Genomic DNA, 22,237 nt, shown 5'->3' with positions numbered 1-22,237 from the left:
TATGAAATGTACTATATACGAAGACAACAAATAAAGTTCAATTATAGAAATGGAAAGCGAGAAATGTGATACAGACGTTGAGTTATATTTGGCTCCTATTTTACCTTATGAAACCAGTAATGTAAATGGTTTAAAGATTTGTAATCGTAGCTTAACCTGATAAACTATAAAGCAATATTAAACAACAAACAATAACTTGAAAGGATATAAATTATACGGAAACAATTCTAATGGTTTTACATAACATTTTGTCTTCTAGTGGCGTTGCGTTTGTTGTCTTGTGCTTCCTTGAACACCATAGCTCATACTTAGCTTGTCACATGTGTATTAATGCTCTGCTTTGAGATTACGTCTACCAGTCAATCACATACTTTTAATATAGTCTGGATTATTTTCTAACGCCTTTCGCTAATCTATGCCTTGTTTCTCAGAACATTTCATTATTTTTAGCAAGTTGTAAGGCTTTGTAAAGTTGATTGATTCTAATGAAATGCTGAGTCTTGTCTATGTAGAAACGAAGTTCCATACAACATTTTAAATCTATACCTAAATCTTTCACAAGATATCATTGTTGAAAAATAGTGAATAGCTTTTATTGGTCAAAGCGGAGTCACCAATGAAATGAGTTAATGGCTTTCTTATTTTTGGGATCAAGGTAAATTTAACTAATACTGTTTTAAAGAATTACAGTAGAAAAACTCCTAAATGACAAGTACAGCTGACAAAACAACCTTGCCAGTTGTAGAGAGCATGAGAGCACTTGAAGGCCAGCCCATTGGTTATCTTCACCTTTTTTATAAATAACATATAGATCATTCAAAATTTACAGAATACACCAAACCATTCAAAAAGAGTCGGAGAGGAAATTAAACTCTAATTTTTAATGGATGCACCGGTACAAGCGGAAAAACAGACACAATTCCACTAAAAGGATCTTGTTTATTAATGAACATAACATTTGCATTTCATGTTATAAACCCACCTAAGGTATTATTCATGATATTGAAATTGCACCTATATTTATTGTCGTATTTTTGTACCAACACACTTTCAGATTTTTGTTCAGAAAATTACATAGATTTATTATTGTCTTATTTACTTGGCCTCATTCAATCTACGACAAATGGATTTCACCCAAACACAGCCAAACGATAAAATCGTAAAAAGCAAGTTTCAAAAAACAATTCTTAGACACGAGTTCCAAAAACTAGTAATTTTTAAGCGTACGTCGTAGGCATTTCATGTCTTAATGAAGTGTTCCGCTTATTTATCAGAACATTAAAATTGTATTATGGTATAAATAAATCGAATGGTATGATATTGTGATCACTATGTCATCACGATGCGTGTGCTGACTTGCAGAGATATCAATACTTCTCCAGTCGCGGATTGTGTGTAATTGTAACAAATGTATTCTGTTAAAGACTGCCAATCCTGCCTTCCCCCACTCTACATTGTCATTGTAATGCGGCGTGTCGGCGAGACTCTGAGGAGATAGAGATCAGAGGCGCCATCTTGAATTAGAATTGCAAATTCCCAATGGCGGCCCCCACCGTCGCGTCGTCGGCAGCTAGCGCGCTACTCGACCAGAGGGTATGGTACTCGTGTACTCGTAGACTACCTATTGACCCACTTATCTGCTGTACTTCTCCTCTCGATCTTAGTGTAATTCATTTCCATAATAAACCCACACCGACAAGTCTGACGGCCTTGTGGTGTGTCTGAAACAACCAGCTGCAGGGTCAACTCGAGGTAAATCACGTCACCGGGCGAGATGGTTGTACGGAAACAATAAATTCATGTAAAACTCAGTAAACAAGTTAATAATCAATTGCATTACTAAATAACAAATATTAGCAACAACCACAAGTGTAATATACGTCACGAAAAAAGTGAAATGATTCTAATAGGAAGGTTTGATTCAATGCGAACGTTGAGTTCATCTTCCTTTTAGTGCAGCGTCTGGAATTTAACACTGTCTCAGACTAGATTCCTGGAAACCGGAGTCATGTTCCTCTGAAGAGATGCAAAAAAAGTCGGCTACAAAGAAGCTCAAAACGAAGTCTATCCATTGTTTAGACGTTAGAGACTTCAGGTTTTCTTCGTCACCGACTCTTTTTGGATCTCTTCCGAAGAACATGACTCTTGATTCCTGGAGTCGTCTGTGACGCCATCAGATCTCAGACGCCACGCTAATAGGAATGTGGACTGGACCTCAACTCTACATTTGCAACAATAAATTCATGTAAAACACCAATAAAACTCAGTAAACAAGTAAATCAATTGGATATGAAAATACTCGAAAAAAGTGGAATGATCGTATATAATTTTGTATTGTTGCTTAAAAATACTAACTAACTCATTTAAGGGTTTCTTAGTTGTTTATATAGCTAATAGAGCTCAATTGAAACATAAAAAATAGCAATCCTTATCAAAGGTCCTGGTTCTTTAGGTAATTACAATTCGGATCAATACAACTATGTATACGTTAATAGTAACTTTGTCTATATGTTATATACTAGTTCAAGATGCTATGAATTCACATTCGTTTAGGATCAATATAACTCTAATGATAAAGCCGTATATATCATAAACTAAATTATGCCATTATAGTAATTTGAAATGTTTTATGTCTTTGTTGTATGAAAACCCCAACCTGTGCCCACTCCCAAAATGTCGCCTGAATGGTTAGATCGCTTTAGACTGACTTGGATATATTGAAATTGTTTGTATTAGGAGAGTTAGAATAATTATTAAGAATTCCTCTATGAGGTTACATAGAAGCTAGGAGTTTACAAAGTAACTTAGCTAGCCTAAAATAAAAACGTTTCCATTTAATTTTTTGAAATTTAATGTCTCTTCTAAAGTTATTGGTTGATAGGGAAGGGATGTAGCTTTACTTGGGAAAATGTATGGTAATAAAAGCTTTTGGCTAAGTGTATATAATAAGCAGGAAAGATGTGATTGATATGGACAAAGGGGTCAGCAGGTAAACGCCAAATTTGTTATTGCGATAGTAATTTTATTCTAGATTTAATCCAAAAAATAACTAAATTTTTCCGATATTTGTTTCCAATATCGGATAATATCACAACTTATATGTCAGACATATTATGTCACTTATTACGTTGAGTTAGATAGGAGTAAATTATGACATATACTAATAAGGTAGTTATTTATGTCAAAACTACAATAAAAATAAATACTACTTTTGGAACTTGAGGAAATTAACAGTACATAACAAGTAACACTGCATAAATATAAAAAATAATTGACTACAAACATTGGAATAACAAAACATGCAATAGATGCAATTCAATTACAACATATCAATAAAATACAAATTATAATGAAATTATCATCTAAAAATATAAATCATAATGCAGCAACTCAAATCAATAAATTTTTAATCTTTAGTTTAAAAATTATTACTGTGAATTTCACAAGACCCTGTCAAAGGCATTAAAACCATCTCACAGACCCTATAGAGGTACATTAAGCCTTTGGGTCTTATATATGCCAGTTTAAAAAATTACAGGGTTAATACCGATACTTGTATGTAATCATGTTATTTAAGCCCCACACTTCTTGCATCGTAACTGTTATGCAACACGGCAATCTCATAGGCACTTTTCAGCGATGAAACGTCTATTCTCTATATACTCATACATTTCAAAAATATAACTAGTATTTCTATCAGCTCAAAGGAGATTTTCTCACAGACTACGTTTACCCAGAATTCTCGTCCGCTCCCAGACTTTATGGGAATGCCTGGGAACCACCGGGATGGGTGGGACGGGTACCCTGCACTTAACACCATCTCTGGCCGGTGCCGGTGTGCCCGACATATTAACAGCTGATATTAGAAACTCATCAGCTGGTGTTGACTTTCCATCAGATGCTCTAGACCAACACGGCCCCAAACAGGAGAGGAAACATTCCACTGGAATGTTGGTTTTCTCAACGTACATCAACACCATCTGTGTATTTATTTGGTTATGGTCTTTTTTATATCTGACAAAATAATCTAAAAATCTTTTTGCAATGTAAACAAACACAAAGTTTGAAGGTCCCACTAGATTAGTTATAACTCGTAATTTGAATGTACTACAGCAATAACCTCCATAGTATACATAGTCGAAATCGGTTAAAACATTAAAGTCATCCTACATTAAAGTTATTTCTACTATTTTGACTTAGTCTCTGCTCGTTTATCAATATTATTAAACAAAACAAAACAAAAAACAAAAATAGTAGATTACCAAATGAGCAGTACTCAACCATCCTAAACTAGATTTTGCACAATAGTTAAGAAGTAACATAACTATATCATCGACGAGGTAGATCACCCTTATTCATGCCTTAACACCCCAGAGGACAACTGCCACTCTTATCATTCATAATGCTGTTAATATGTGTAATGAATTAAAAAAATATTGAACATAAATAATAATTATATTTATTGAATATATATAACATTCATTTTTATGATGATTGCGAAATAATGCAAAATAAATAACCATAAAGTAACAGAAAATGGCTTATGTAACTCAAAATAAGGCAAAATAATCAAACATACTATGATGTGAATACTAAGATAGTCTTTGTGGCGTGTATAAAAAATCCAATTCAAGTTACTGGAATTTTTGGAATTTTTTTTTGTATATTTTGGCCTTCAAATACCTCGTCCCACACTTTTTGAGTGTTTCGTCATACATGTTTTACCTCCGTACTACAAATATCTCGTGTTCAAAAAGTTTGTATTTGGGGTTCCAACCCATAAAAAATAAGGCTATATTGCTAGTTGTAAACACTATAGCATCTTAGAGAGTCCCGTGCTATAAACTGATAGGTAATGCACTCAAATTTTATAAAATATACATGCATTTATTCAATATTACGGTAAAAATCGCCCCCACAAGATATCTGTATTGTGAGCCCAATCTGATGCTGTCATGAATATAAAAAAATGAAAACTTAAATATTTAAAGATGTCCTTTTTACTTACAAAAGTGCTTATCTAATTCTTGTATCTTCCTCTATGTGTTTTACTTCCTAAAATGGAGTAAGGAACTTTTAAAATTAATTGATAAACAACCAGCTTATTTTATTATATTATTGTCTATTCTACTATAGCGTTTTAAATTCCGTTGTAAAACGATCGTGTGTAACATTATAAATGTTCTGATTATTTTTATATAATCGTGTGTAAAATTTGCGTAGTTTTGAGAACGTATACGGTTTCTCTTTTTAAAGCTATAATGTTATGAGCAATATTATGAAAAACACTAACGCGCATTTAAGTGTGTTCAAGTTGTACCTTTAATAAGAAACATCTAGCAAAGTTCTGCAACGAAAAATAAAAAGTAGGGCTCAAGGTTTAAAATTGTTCAATTTTAAGGCTCAATACTGAAAAAAATTTAAAGATAATTCATCATCAAGGCATATTTTTTAGAATAAAACTATATTATCAAGTAATTTTGCATTATCATGTTAATCTTGTGTTATCACTACTTTATCTTTAATTTCAATCTAAGTATCCCCACTTATTTATGACAAATCATAAATGTCTCATTAGAGTCGAACATACTCTTTTCACCAGCCTTGGGTGTCCAGAATCGTTGTTCGGAAATTAGATAATCCAGTGTAGTATGAGTGGACAAATTTTATACCCTTATATTTAAGTTTTCGGTACCAGTATTTTTTACATAACATACGCAAATGTCTGATTACAAAATATCTCTGTGTTAAAAGAAATGTATTTGCGACTATATTGGTTTGTTTTACTAATATACGGTATAAACATTCAAATAATCAATCTGATTATTGTAACGGTTTGGATTTATTTTTCATTAATATATATATATTTTATATAATATCTTTAGTTCATTTCAAAATTATATTTATACTATTAGCTGGTAAAGAACGAAATATTGATGGTTATATGTGTTTTGACGATAGCTCTGGTATTTTAGGAATGGCTTGATTTTATTTACGTGATGAAATGAGCAAAACGTTTCACACAACGAACACGAATTTCCTCATTAATAAGCCTACAAATCCGAGGTGAGGAGGACTTAATACTGATATAACAGTGTGATATCCTGCACCAAGATAGCGGGCTCAACCTTCCCGGCCATTTCACAACGTTGCATTATCGCTTCCTGTGATACGGAGCAGCTGAGCGAACCCAGGTGCTTATCACTGCTCTATCATCTCTCACTTCCTCCGGGGCACGCGACCGCTTGCTTGCCTAACAGCTTCGGCAAACAACCCTTCAAACACTGCCGCCGCGCCGCGTAGCGCTGTTCCTCACCGACCGCGCGCGCTCCGTTTACCTGACAGAGGCAGACTAGTCGGGCAAGGATGAACTGTGTAGATAATATTTATTACATGTAAAAATACGATGAATTAGCAAATAAGGAGTAATAAATCGGTACTAATTCTACTTGAACTAAGTACACCATTTTACTCTAAATTATTCTAGTAATTACTTTTTACGTTAATTAACATTATTGGTTTATAAAACCATATAGAAATCACAATTTTTAAGTATCTTATGAGTAATATATTAGACTAGAAATCTATTTCTTCTCTAAAGCTTTTTTACAATTGTTGAAAAGGTAGGGACTCGGCAACAAAAGTTTTAGAATATTGTGTGTAAATTTATCATAGTTTAGTGAAGCGATACAAGTTCACACTAAAATTGTACGTTTTTATGTTCATAGATATCACTTACACACAATTTGTATGTTTGCATCACCCATCAGCTGTACAAATAAGGATTTATGTCCAGAAAACGTTTATTGCCAAAACTTATTAGGATCTTACGACAATTAGTCTTTAAAATAATTATTTATGGACTATAATTAGCAAAACCAACGTTCCTTATAAAATCGGATCTTGTGTTTGTAATTTAATTCCTTCCACACGAATTGTTCGTTCAAATTAAAATCAGGCCCACACTCAGCTATTGAATGGACCAAAACGACTTTGAAGACAGACACAACTGTATGGTTTTGTTAAACAATGAATCTACAGCATTGGAGTTTTTAAAATGTTAACTTTATTGATAAAACTTTTAAAATAAATATTTCGGTTCTACAACAAGATATTCCTCTAAGGTTGTGAAGCGATTGCTGATTATACACACGGCGCCGTATTCTAACTACAAGTCTCTCAGGTGAGGTAAGGTGACGTACAATTAAGTAAGACCATGATAGGACGACCCTAGTCATCATCCCTTTATGTTGTTGGCTCATCCAGACTAGAGACCATTCCTACAGCAGGTGGAGTGGTTGATATTTATCTTTAAGGAGCTCTAACCTAACTACATCTTCCAGGCGACGAGACACAAACTCAGTAAGGAGTTGGTCCTCCAAATCATCATCACACTTTTGTCTGTCCTTAAGGCTGCTGAGTGACTCAGACAAGAGGCCCTTCCTAGAGGAGGCGGAGCGGTTGCGGGTCATCCACAAGAAGCAGTATCCCCATTAAAAGTACCAGCCCAGGCGACACAAACTCAGTAAGGAGTTGGTCCTCCAAGTCATCATCACACTTTTGTCTGTCCTTAAGGCTGCTGAGTGACTCAGACAAGAGACCCTTCCTAGAGGAGGCGGAGCGGTTGCGACTCATCCACAAGAAGCAGTATCCCGATTACAAGTACCAGCCCAGGCGACGCAAAGTCAGTAAGCCCATGGTAGGAGCTGGACCTCCCAAGTCACCTCCCATTCTCGGACACCCCCAAGTCATGCTCAAGCCACTACATGGAGTTATGTTTAGGTAGGTACTTCTGTATATTGTATACATTATAAATGAACGTCACCTGACAATGCCATATAGTTTCAGGTATGTTGCAATCAATATTAAAAATTGTCCCTAGAGTTAATTATTACAAGATGATGTTCAAATTCTAGATCCAAGTATAATCGTAATATCTATTACCCATTATCTTATTGATGTTTGTAGTAATTGATCTTAAAATGTGTCATTTTAGACATATTTTTAAGATTGCAAGTGTAACAAAATGGTATCACTAAAATTTTACTAATAATTACTAAAACCTTACTAAAATATAAATGTTTAAATACTAAATCGTACAACTCTTACATACCTAATAAATTATACAATAACTTGCTGTGTGCGTAGAAAAAGGCAACAGATATTTATTTATAGGGGGATCATGTGTTATGTAACAAAATACATTTTTTTTTTGTAATTAGGAATCGAAGAACATTTCAGGAAAATTACTATTGATCATATGTTTCACCAAATAAATACTCGTTGAGGTACTAAGGCCTATAATTGTAGTACCTTACGACAAAGCAAAGATAAAACATGAAAATTATTTGTTAATTTATGTTCTGCTTACTATGCCAGTTTCATAACTCGAAACGGCTATGACCTGAGCCATTAAAGCTATAGAAGGGTCCGTATAGAGGCCACAGGCCTACTCCAAAAGAAATATTGACCCATTGTTCGCTGCTGCGCGTGCGGTTAAGCGTGTCGCGCTTCACTCTATTACTTCATTTTAAACGAGTCTACACTGTTTATGTTTCACTGGCTCTTTTTTCCAAACCATATCCTTTATTACTTCATCATGAAATGACCTCGCACATAATTTGAAAATTGCAGATAGCTTTCCAGGACATTTGTAACAGCAATCAATGCAGTTGTGTAGTAAAAGATAGTCCGTAAATTGAAAATTACATGAGCAATATTTTAAAGTAATAGTTCACCATCTGATATCCAACGGGGAAAAATGAAATATATATATATATATATATATATATATATATATATATATATATATATATATAGAATTTGAATCGAATTGAATTGAATTGAATCGCATTTATTCAAGAAGTTATACATTTCTGAGGACTAGGGACAATACTTGTCAGCGGGAACCTACATAACTATGACTGTTTTACTACAGTTAAGATACATAATTACATTCAATTATCTTCCAGGTGCTTAACATAGTATTTTTAATTTAATTGTGGTGAACATTGGTATATAATATACATACAACAGTGAAATTATTAATTTGGAGTGATTAAAAAATATTGTCAAAGTTCAGTTTTATATATATAGACAACATTAATTTACCATTTCAATAGTTCAATTGTTTAAGTTCTTGAGTTAATTGAAGTTTTGAAAATAGGTGATGAATATCCCAAAAGTTATTGCAAATTAGGTTATATAGGGCCCACAACGTTCCTGGGTTAAACTGTTATTTGAACATTTTCACAAGGAACTGGACAAAAACTAGGAAAATGTGTTTGATCAAAGATTTTCTACAAATTTACAATATCCCATAAGTGAGATGTTTCAAATGTTAAACGATCAAACTAAGTTAAAAATAAAATAAATAATAACGCAAATAATAAATGAATATAATTTGTACATAAATATTATAATACATACGCCACATACATAAAACATAAAGTGTTATTCTGTAACATAGTTTTGTTTCAACTCAACAGAATGCAAGTGGAACCAACAGGAATTATAACTAACTGTTTTTAGTACTCGGCAGCTTGCTGAACCATGGATACATTGCTCATTACTATAGTTGCTTTTGTGAATTATTTTGAAACAATCCAAATTATTAGTTTGTTAATGGAAATCTTTAAGTAGTTTTAAAACATCACCGAACACTTTTCTGTTTTTCCTCTGATATTTATCTGTGTGCATGTAGAAGTTTTGTTGTAAATTAATTGTCGGTGACAAATGTCATTCAGTAGAATTTGCCTTTTTCTTTATAGAAGTTTTATAACTGTCCATTTTTTTTGTATTTTTTGAGATTAAAAAGTTACATTACACCAATTATGTGTAAGTATGAATGCACCATTCTAAATATACTCAATAGGTACTCAAATATCTGTTTGCTTTTAGCCTCCTAAATATTCGAGTTTTGTTTATCCTATTTCGTGAGATTTTATTGTTCACATAGTAAAATTTAATGGTCTAAACGAGTTAGAGCTTTAACGCTTTTTAATGTAACAATCATATGAGGTTTTAAATTGTGTTGCAGGACCATGAAGAGTGAAGATTGCAGTTTGAGCGCGGATGATACATGTAGTCCCCATAGCCAAGGTCCCCCCACGCCCCCCACCACTCCCAACAGGGGGCCCTTGTCGCAGAGGCCGCACCACATGGGGTCTTCCATGGGGTCTCTCCCCCTCAGCTGCTCCCAGACCTCAGGTAGGGACTGCTTCCCATCACCTACTCACCTACTGACTCTCCTCGGAGGTTATCTGTTCGATCATTGTATCGTGTTCTTTGAAAGGAAAGAGTGCAGGGCTCGAAGTAAGTCCTTGGAGAACACCGTGTCACTGCAAATAGATTCGTGACTTTTTAAGTTCATCCAAAGAAGCGGTCGGTAATTTGTAACTGTTTTGGATAGAACTCTTTACTTTATAGAGGATTCTGCAGAGGTGAGAGATGTGCGATTTTTTATATTTCAAGTTTAAGTCAATGAAAATCGTACTCAACTGAAATTTCATTTCTATTTATTACTTGCCACAGTTTTAATACAGCATGTTGGAGTAGAGAATACTAATTTTATTCAAACCTAAAATATCTTTAAATAATAATTTTCCAATATCAAAGGTATATATTTTACTCTTTTACAGTAAACCTAAAATATTGCGTATACTCGTATAAGGAAAATATCGAACATTTGAGTAATATTTATGTTAAACCTGGTTACCGTTCAGATTAGTCTTATATTGAAGATCATCTTATGAGTACACAGTATTACACTACTATAATGGAATACATGACTATACTCTGATGATGATCTTAACATTTCCTTGGATAATTTGAACCAGTAGGAGACAGTATCTAATACTGAAGTATATCTTTTGGTTCTAGGATCGGAGCTGTGTGAAGGCACCTCAGTCCCCAGCTTGGATATGGAGCTGCCGGGGGTGATGGACGACCCCCAAGTGGATTACCAGGAGCTCGAGCAGTACCTCCAGTACCACCCCGCGCCTGCACACTACCCCGAGTACACACAAGGAGTTTACCACGAACTGCAGCCCAGCAAGCCGCCCTACCAACCCACCCACTCTCAAGTCAACCTCAACGTGAGTATGGAATGAGTATCTGAGCATTTTATGGGAACATGGACGTACCCAAAATCAAATCCAGGGGGAAGGGCAACGGGTTGACGCATGTGTATTTTTTTGCGAGAATCTAACATGCAAATGCAAATTTAGTGAGTCAAGATAAAGGGCGGTAAACGACAGTCTCTAGTACGGTATTCAATCGCAGACTCAGATAGTTGAATACTTCTCTGTATTTGCTTTTAAGCGATTCGTGTAAAACAATTCAACAAATTATTGCTTGCAATACTACGATTTGATAAGGTTAAAATAATTGGTTTGAAAACATAATCTCTCCAGGTACCTTCTATACGAATACGAAAATAAAACAAAACCCCAACACAATTATATGTTTCAGTATTGTATTGATATTTGTGCTTAAATCATAGTTTAAATGTCATTTTTGACGACGGATTAGTTGGAAGTAAATGACAGGATTTCGTACATTTGATATCGTTTATACGTTACGAAATAGAAGCAGTATTTGTTGAAATTAAGAAATGGAAAAAAATGCTCAACACTATGGCTGAGATACGCCTGTTTCACTTACGTAACATACAGTTATGGAAAATGCCCAAAATCATGTCATACTTTTTCCTAAGTTTTCTTTCTACTACGGTATCTTTTACGTTTTCTACTTCACGGCGCATTTAAACGTTGTCATCACAATATTATCTTGACCAATATCTACATAGTTCCCTGAAAATCAATTAAATGTAGCGTTACTGTGTTAGTTTGGAAGCAGTACAATAGCCTATGTATCCTGAGAATGAGAGGCTCTAAGAAACAGTTAACACTTCTCCATAGTTATCACTTATAAAAAAGTTATCCTTTTGAAAACAGAGTGCCTCGCCCAACATTGTGTTTGTCGAGTTATAAGTGAAACTGTTGCACGTTTTGGCTTAAGGTAGTAAAATCGGTTTTCGATTGAGACACATATTTTGTAAAGAATGTTTGGTCACAACCTTTGCTTTGCGTGAATGGACGAAAATTATAAAAAATGTATATCGTTCCACAAAGAGTTGTACGCATCGAAGTAGAATTTAGAGGTACCTTATCGTGAGGTCCAAAGAAAACCGTTGAAATAAGGATAATAATATTTTATAATATGTAGTATAGTAGTAGGCTATGGCTTCAAGATTTAAACAATTGCAGTTAAAGCCGATTGCTTCATTCTTAACATCCCAAGAATAGCTGGAATAAAATTTTTACACAAATGCCATCTTAAAACATTGTATTGGCTGAGATAACTAATTAACTATCCAAGGAATATGCAAGTGTTACTGCTTACTAAATGTAGATTGTGTGACCTACAAGCTACGGCACACACTGAGTTCACTCCTGTTCCCGCTGTTATAATTGCATAGGCTACATTAAAACAAATTTTTGGCCATTTTAATTGCTGACGGTTTGTAAAGGATATTCCCGTTTTGCAGTTGTTCTTTATAGTTTATAAAGTTACTTTCATGCTTTATAAATATTAATGTCAAATAGTGGTTTCTCCTTTGGGATTTAAAATGTAATAAAATAAAATGGTAGGTATTATTAAACTGACAAAAAGGAGAAAGGAACCTGTCAATATTAGCAACATTGCTTTAGGTATGATACATTGCTATATTAATGGGAAAGAACTTGAATCGATTTTTGTACGATTAAGATTAAAAAAGTTTCTACGTTAAATGAGTTACTCTGTCTTTGCTCTGTACCATAAAGTTCAATGATTTTCCAAAGGAACACATGGCTTAAAAACTCCAACAGCAGTATTACATATTGCATGTGTTGTTTCAGTGGAACAACCAGTACCCGCCCTCGTACCAGTACCTCCAGCAGCGGTGTAACAATATTGCATGTGTTGTATCAGTGGAACAAACAGTATCTGCTCTCGTACCAGTACCTCCAGCAGCGGTGTAACAATATTGCATGTGTTGTTTCAGTTGTACAACCAGTATCTGCCCTCGTATCAGTACCTCCAGCAGCGGTGTAACAATATTGCATGTGTTGTATCAGTGGAACAAACAGTGTCTGCTCTCGTACCAGTACCTCCAGCAGCGGTGTAACAATATTGCATGTTTTGTTTCAGTTGTACAACCAGTATCTGCCCTCGTATCAGTACCTCCAGCAGCGGTGTAACAATATTGCATGTGTTGTTTCAGTTGTACAACCAGTACCTGCCCTCGTACCAGTACCTATAACAGCGGTGTAACAATATTGCATGTGTTGTTTCAGTGGAACAACCAGTACCTGCCCTCGTACCAGTACCTATAACAGCGGTGTAACAATATTGCATGTGTTGTTTCAGTGGAACAACCAGTACCTGCCCTCGTACCAGTACCTCCAGCAGCGGTCCACGGACAGCTCTTGGCCTAACTACTGACCTCGCGGTCTTCTTCTTCCTCCTCAGAGGCCGGGGACACCGTATTTGTGACCTTCCTGTGTCCAAGCTCTGCTTTTGTTGATAAGAACTAAACTATTCAGTCACGCAATTTATGTTAATATGTTAAAATTAAAGGTTTTTGTGAAATTTATGGAACTGTTTGTAGCAAATAGAGATGCATTTGGTACAATGTTACATACCTCAAGAATATTCACATGTGTTTTATTTTACGTGTTTCGCATCACCATCAATGTGTAAGAATCAGTTCATATAATATGAAACACCTTAATTGTAATGGGATCATGTACACTCTTTGGCATAATCACTCAATTATCGTGTTCTACATTCCCTAAAGGATGCGATGCCATGAACAATGTTTGAAATCATCGCATACAAGTCGACGCTTTAATTATTGTAGCCAATCACAGATTTTTGAATGACGCAATAACATATAAATACTGATCCAGCATTCTGTGGCATGCCAAATGACATTTAACAGACGTGAAAATCAATCCAAAAGTAATATAAATAAACTTAATTGAAAATCATTATTGGTATTTAAATACACCAGCTATCGTACTCTTGACATTGTGATATAACCGTTATTCGTGTAAAAATATTAATTAATAATTATTTGGTCCTTGACAAATTATTTTGTGTGTTTTTTTTTTTAATTCCGTATATAACCAAACTTGATGTTGTACATTACATCTGGACTTTACACTCCAACAGTGCAATTGTGGGTTTTTTTAAATTGTTGCAAAATCCCCGGCTTCTTAAGGACTATCAGAGGTTGTACGTGAACTATCCAACTCAAAGGTTAAATGTTTTATTTTTGTTCATGAAAATATTTTTTTCTCCATTCTTCAATTACTGTATATAGAATTACGACAGTGAAAACATAAAACTTTGATTTCCAATCCTACTAAAAAGACTGAACATTATAATGTTTGGAAAATTTTTTAGCATTTAATGGTTTTTGGAGTTGTTTAAATAATACATGAACAGCAATGGTGTATTTTATGTCACACAATAAGACTATAACTTTAGCAGCAACGCTTTTAAGTGTTATTCAATCCGTTTGACTGAAAACGACAACATATGTTATAACTTTCATCAACCTCTGATAGACTTGTATTCTTGATAATTTTGTATGTAATTATATTATATTAAAGACTAGTTTATTTCTGTACCATGTATGATATGTGTTTCTAGTTTGAATTTCAGGTAGATAAGTAGTTTAGACAACATGACACGAGATACTGTTAAGCTGTGTTTTGAAATTCTGCAAAGTTATCGAATAAGATATGATTACTTAAATCTCACTTGTTGTTTGTGTTCATGCTGAATTGTTTATTATTACATTTAATACTGAATCTCATCTTTCTACACATTTATGTAGAACCTATTATTGAATCTCTCTTGTTTTTAATGTTTGTGTTTCTAATTTTGAATCTCTTCTGTTTTATATGTTCACGTTGAGAAACACTTTGAATCTCCTTTGTTCTTCGTGTTCATGTTGAACTTGATACTGAATCTCGAAAGAGTGCCAATACACGCATCGATAGTAATTTTATTTATTTTCTATTTTAAGGTAAACGAAACTCGTGAAGCTGGTAGCATTTTAAACACTGCCGCAACCATCAATCTCTTTTATCCTATACGGGGAAAGGTATATGCATTGTACTACTAAAGTAGTCCCATGCCTTTCTACTCATATAGGAAAAATTATAGGTATAATTTATTGTGACATTGATGTCTAGTTCAGTATCTAGAGTTATGACAAGTTGCCTTGGCACCAAAAATTTAAAATTATTTTAGAAAACTCCATGTTAACTTAAATTCCAAGTTCGTTTTATCGTTCAATGATTTTTTTATAACAGATTTTTATACGTTTCTTTAGGCATCAAATCATAAATGTTATATATCGATATCATAGCATGTGTTCATTACGAATTGTCTATGAAACATACCTGAAATTGGATTTATTATTGTTTTATTAAGATATTTAACTTTACCACGCATTTTAATAACCAACATTTATACTACAGCATTATCTTTTTTTTTAAATCGTTAAAGTTGATGAAAACGTTTTTGAAAATTGGTGTTTAGGTGATTGCAACCATTAAATATGCCATCAAAGTACAAAAACTAATTTAATTGGACATGGTTGAAAAATGTATAAATATGTTTTATGTTTATGAATTATAAACTCTATTATAATCATATAGGAATATTACAAAATAATTATTTGAACCTCGATTGATAATAACCTGAAGTCTCTTTCTTAGTCTGTTCGGAACATATCACAATTATAAGGCCAGACATGTTGTGTGCCAGTTTTATAACTAATATTGGTTCAGCCTTATTTTCCAACAGTGCCTTATACAAGCACCTTAGATCCTACGAAGGTGCACTTGTAGATCAGATAGTATGGAGTACGGAAAAGATGTATATCTTTAGAAAAAATAATACTCTGAAATTCCGTTAGTGCCCATTCAGATTTGTTTATTCCACAGCCAACAAAATTTATTCATTGAGAAATCGATTCTGATTTTTTTAGATCTGAAAAGTTTTACGAATGTGTTCCTAAAGAATAATGTTCTTATTATTAAAAGACACGTAAAAATGTAATTCGTTAATATACTATTATTTAATGTGACATTCTATGCATAAGAAATAAAATAAAATTAAGCCATCACTTAAGTTATTCTCGATTTTAAAGAGAACTTTCCAGACCACATTTTGATTCAGACGTTGCACACTTGCTTATTGAAATATCTCCTTTACCTATGAGAGGAGAAATGTTATACGAAAATATTGAACTTAAAATTGCAACTTGCAAAATTTGCAATGTATAATTTAATATTTCACTCTTGTTCCATAGGTACAAATTGAACAGAGTAAATGATTACATAACAGATCTTAATAAATGGTTGCCTGAAGGTGATAGCGATAAGTCGTGCCTTACTAATTCTGATTTTATCCCATCGTATTATTATTTTAATTTTATCAGTGCATTATTTATTGTTGTAACTTGGACTCTTCTGTTATTATTTACCATAGAACAGAGTAGATTTGTATCAATCTTTCCAGGGTGAAATATTCTAATAATTAATAACTGTGACAAATTGTGAAAAATGTGTTTTGACATTATACTTTTCCAATTTTTAATAATAATGTTAATATTTAAAATGTGCAATTACAAAGAAATGTTAAACATTTAGTTTAATGTATTGTTGATAGAATATATACCCAGTGTTACGAAAGATAGAAACAATATCGCATTTTGTTATGTACATAGTATTATGAGCGTTACATTGTTAAGCTGTAGATTTGTAGTAAGTTCTGTTTATAATAAATCTGTTTTATAGTGAGTGTGGGCTGTTATTGCCTTTCCCTAACAACTATCCACCTGCTGTACTGTACTCATGATATATTACAACTGAAGTGATAATAGAATATAAAAAATTTGCCTTCATGATATTTTCCTCCTGTTCTATTCTTACAGAACACTACGTTTTGAAGATTGGAATGTGTCCTCTTCTTAAAGCGCAAAAACCTTATGGCTTACTGTTCTACTAATATTACACTATGAAGAAGATAAAGTCCGATCCTCGACACGTAGTGTTCTATTTTTGTAAAATATAATGATGGCAATATCCAAAATCCGGTCATCCTTCTATTTCATTCATTCAATAATAAATTTGAATCAAGGAACACTTGGAGTAATATACCTATCTTTGTATTGATATACGAAAAATACCTACATAGGGCAGAAAGAAACTGTTTCCTTATAAATAGTAGATATTGTATTTTCAAACTACCAGAAATCTTTGTAAAGTCCAAGTCGAGTATGGGATTTTGGAAGGGAAAATATTCTAAGATAGTAGTTTAGAATGTTTACACACAAAAACTCCCCAAAAACAATATTTTAGCCCTACGCCCAGCAGATATATTTTTAAAAACTTAAGGCCAGTTTATATAATATTAAAATACTTTTGAATGGAATTATAGTTTTCTAATAGTAATACAAGTGTTAGTATTACATATTCTTATTCCTAAATAAAACATTTGAAATACTATATTTAAATCAGCTTTTTATATACTTAATATACTTTGTTGTAAATTTAAATAATATTAAAGTAATAGATATGACATTTTTAACTTCATTATCGATAAAACACTGATCCATTCTATGTTGATATCAAAATATCAAATATACAGTGTGTTCAGTAAAAGTGTTCGAATACTTTGGGATTTCGTTCTACATTTTAAAATGAGCAAAAATAGTTAATATAAAGGTATGTCCTAAAACCATTAGTTTTCCGTCTATCTGTCTGTACATGTATTTTATTTAAAAAATTAAGAGCAGCAAACAACTGTTACCTCTCAAATGGGACATGTTTGGTGCTTCCGGCTTATGCAAGGGTATCTTTAAAGTGGCCGTGCTCGTTTATGCGTAGACGGATTTCGTTGGAAAAAGTACCATTGGAATTGTCATAACAATTTCAAAATAGTTTATATCTTGTAAAATTTGTATAACCTAATTAAAAAAGCTGATGCCAAATGACAAAATTGTAATTGCTCCCGGCTTATGCAAGCATACCTCTAAAGTGATTGTTCTCGCTTATGCGTTAACGGATTTCTATGAAAAAGGTACCGTTGGAGTTAATATAAAATAACTAAATAGTTGGTATTCAATTTATGTTTTATAACTATACCGTATTTTTTGTTATTTGACTTTAAAATTTTAAACAGACGCCATTTTGAGACGGGTAAAAGGATTTTGTTATTATTTTATTTAAAATTGGTCTACCAAAGGTTAATTAATATAATTCTTAAGTTTCATAAATTATCTTAACTGGTTCAAACATGGAGTTTTTGTCTATAAAAAGCACATACAGAAAACTAAAGATTTTTGGACATACCTCCATATGAATTTTTTGCTCATTTTTATGTGTAGAACAAAATCCTAAAGTATTGGAACAGTTACTGAACACTTTGTATACAGGGTGTCCCACGAGTAACCCGACAAACTTTTCAGGTGGTTTCATCTCATGAAAATAATGAAAAAAGTTTATAAAAACATATGTCCCGAAACGCTTTGTTAGCGAGCTAGCCAGAAAAGATTTCGCCCTATTTTATAGGAAAGGACGAAAATAAGGCGAAACCGATGTTTTTATGGCATAAATATAGTTGTTACATTTATTGGATTTTATGTAAAATAAACTGAAAAATTGGATAAAATATCCCAGGCCTGTAAGACTAGTTCTGAGATATCAGGCAAAATATGAAAAATTCGAACTTGAAAAACGTGCTATCTTTAGATTTGAAGTACATTAACTTCATTCAGTGGGTAATAACAATGCAAACTTTATAACAAACACTTATAAATAAGTAATTCTGAAGAGAATGATGTAAAATAGACCGATAATAGACAAACAAAAAGTTGAAAAATAATGTTTATTTAAATCAACACAAAAGGCAGAAAATGCTATATCTGTTATCAAATGAACGTTCATTGTAAAAACGAAAATCTTTAATTGCTGATCTTTGCTATTCTTTTATTACAATATCTATACCTTATAAATGTTGTTCAAAACGATTTCCTTAATAATTTATGCACATTATAGAGCGTTTAATGAAACCACGTGTAGCTTTTCTGATAGCTTCTCGGTCGTGTTTATTTAGTTCACAAGTTTAAAATTCGGTTCAATAATTCTTCTTTAGGAATAACTGGTTCTGCGTGTACAAGTTGCTTTAAACGACCTCAAAGGTAATAATCCAAGGGATTTAAGTTAGATGGCCAATTAATTGGTCCACCTCGACCGATCCATCTGCCTGGAAATCTTATATGCAAGTGCTCTTTAAAATTTTGTAAATAACTTGCGCCATCATGTTGAAATGTTATTTGATGTCTTCTTTCAAGTGCTATATTTTCAAGTAGAACTGGCAGTTTATTCTCTAAAAAGTCTTTGTACATAAGACCAATAAGGTGGTTTTCAAAACCAAATGGGGCAACTTACAATGGGTCCTTAAACTTAAATGGGTCCCAAATTATACCACACCATACATTTATCGAAAATCAAATTTGAAAGTTCGACTCTCCAACTGCTTTTGGATTTTCAGTTGACCTACGGTGACTATTTTCAAATTTAGAATTCCGTATCTTGTAAACATCGATTCGTGCGTGAATAAAAGACAACTTAAATTATTTTGTCGATTTTCTAAAACCCATCGACAAAATTGTAATCATAGTGCACTGTCACCTGGATGAAGATTATGAACTCTTTGTAAATGATATGGATAAAAGTTGTTTCAATGCTCTCCAGACTGTAGCCTACTACGAGTTGAAATTCGGCGAGTACTATGTTGAGGACTGAGCTGTATCACGTCAGTGATATTATATTGTTCGCGTACAGGCTGAATTACAGGAAGTTCTCCAGGAAATATCCATGTGTTCGTTAGTTATTGAAAACTGATGCAAATGTTTCATGAGTAGGTATTCTTCTTTTTTGAAATGGTTTCTCATATTCACGTTTAGATGCACGACTATTTACATTGGCAAAACCATAGACGAAAACAATATCTGCGTACTCTTGATTTAAAAATGAAAATGGCATCTTGTCGTTAAAACCATGAATAAAGTACAAATGATACAATAATAATATATATATATATATATATATATATATATATATATATATATATATACACTGCACAAACCAAAGATTATAGACGAGTTACTGCAACAGCTTATCCACAAATTGTTGGACAGCTGTACAATAATATCTTGTATTCAGATATTGTTGCAGCAGTGTTGCCAACTCTTGATTTTCAATAAAAAAAGCATTCATTTGACACTGTATTTTAAAAATCTTGTTTCTCAGCCTATAATGTTTTATACTGTAAATGTATTCAACTATTTACTTGACTGAAACATCTTTAATGTTTTGTTTTAACATTCAACGTTCATTTAATAAACATATATGTATGGTGTTATTACCCATTTAGTGAAGTTAATATACTTCAAATGTCGTTTATACTTCAAACCATATTTTTCGAGTCCGAATTTTGCATATTTTGACTGATATCTCAGAAATTGTGGTCTTACAGGTCTGGAACGTATTTTATTCAGTTTTTAAGTTAATTTTACATAACATCTAACAAATTTAACAACTATCTTTATGTTGTAAAAATGTCAGTTTCGCTTTATTTCCGTCCTTTTGTAGAAAATCGGGCGAAATCTTTCGCTAGCCCTAGCTCGCTAACGAGGCGTTTCTGGACATATGTTTACGTATGAAATTTTTCATTATTTTGATAAGTGGAAAACACATGAGAAGTTTATCGGATTACTCGTGGGACACCCTGTGTAAGTATATGTATACTTATTGGTATATTTATTAGTATATATATATATATATATATATATATATATATATATATATATATATATATATATATAAGTAGATATAAATATGCCAGTTCTAGCGCACTTTTGGAGCCGACCGAAAATCAATGGAAAATACTGTTTAAAGGATAATAAACGAATCTGTAAAATCAAACAGTAAATCAAGAATGAAAAATTAACCGAATCCGTTCGTCTCCAGAATCCCTATATATCTACTGACCATAAATGAAAAATCACGAATGAAAAATTACCGAATCTATAGCTGTTTGCTTCTACTTTCATAAGCTGTTTTATAAAAAATCAAGAAATCTAAAATTTTACTGGATTTCTCTAATATCGTTCTTAATCACGTCATATGATAAAAATTTCTCAGAAACAACAACAACATAACAAATCGCATTTGCAACAGCATTTTGAAAATTCATATTGATAATTATTATATCGTTCTTTGAACCAGAAATATTTGTCGAACTCTTTGTTGTATCAATGACATAAATGGGTCTATTTGCTATACATTCTTTGGGTTTGTAATACATTTCCATATTTTTGTAGTAAACTTAAAATCTTGATACATCTGATACATAATTCTGAAAAGACCTCCGGAAATGTTTAAATTTTGTAATTCATCTGGATAATAAGAACCATTCAATTTTACTCTGATATTTTTCACACTCAAACTATCGAACTTTGAAGGATTTTTTTTCTTGATTATTCTGTCTATCTGTTTGAAAACCAACAATAATGAACTTGGGATTGAAAATATTTCTATAAATATTTGTGATATCGAATGAATAAGTTGTTCCGGAAATTCCTTTTTGCTCAATACATTGCCAATCTAGAAAATTAAACATAATGTTTTGACTTTTTGTAATTTCATCAATCAACCTAATTTTACTCGTGGTTTTATAATCAATCATCGGAACTCTAATGAAAAACTCGTTAATTGTAATTTTACAATCAACTGGCATATCATTTCCAGTTTTTGTTTTTAATATCGCATCATCATCTTCAGTTCTTATGAAACTAATGTAAAATCCACCTTTATAGATTGGAAAATTTACATTTTCAAAGAATCCTAAGCCGAAATGTGCTAAATCACCGACCGCTTCAAATTGTCCAAATTTAAAAGTTGATTCAAAACTGTTTGAAAATACATCACTTTTGGAATAAGATATTGTTCCTTTAATAGTACTTATTTGACCACAATTTTCAATTTCTTCTATCAATTTATTGTGTTTTCTTACTTCAATTTTAGAAAATAAAAACGGCACGAAATTATTAATCAATCTGACATCATTTGTTCAAAGATACGCTTGACCATCTTGTTTTGTTAAA

At 32.7% G+C, this 22,237-nt stretch overlaps 1 protein-coding gene across 1 annotated transcript in view; it reads left to right on the top strand.

Moving 5' to 3' along the window:
- Positions 1-16,866, top strand: part of LOC124353905 (transcription factor SOX-10-like) — a 53,579-nt gene extending 36,713 nt beyond the window's left edge. The window contains exons 3-6 of the mRNA XM_046803959.1: positions 7,576-7,782; positions 10,040-10,209; positions 10,882-11,096; positions 13,414-16,866. Of these exons, the coding sequence (XP_046659915.1) occupies positions 7,576-7,782; positions 10,040-10,209; positions 10,882-11,096; positions 13,414-13,488 (667 nt within the window). The 3' untranslated portion in view covers positions 13,489-16,866. The remainder of the gene's footprint in view (positions 1-7,575; positions 7,783-10,039; positions 10,210-10,881; positions 11,097-13,413) is intronic.
- The last annotated feature ends 5,371 nt before the right edge of the window (positions 16,867-22,237 follow it).

This window comes from Homalodisca vitripennis, chromosome 2 (genome assembly GCF_021130785.1).
Source record: "Homalodisca vitripennis isolate AUS2020 chromosome 2, UT_GWSS_2.1, whole genome shotgun sequence".
In the NCBI taxonomy this organism is placed as follows: domain Eukaryota; kingdom Metazoa; phylum Arthropoda; class Insecta; order Hemiptera; family Cicadellidae; genus Homalodisca; species Homalodisca vitripennis.
Note: the sequence above shows the minus strand (reverse complement) of the source record. Positions and strands in the feature narration are given on the sequence as shown.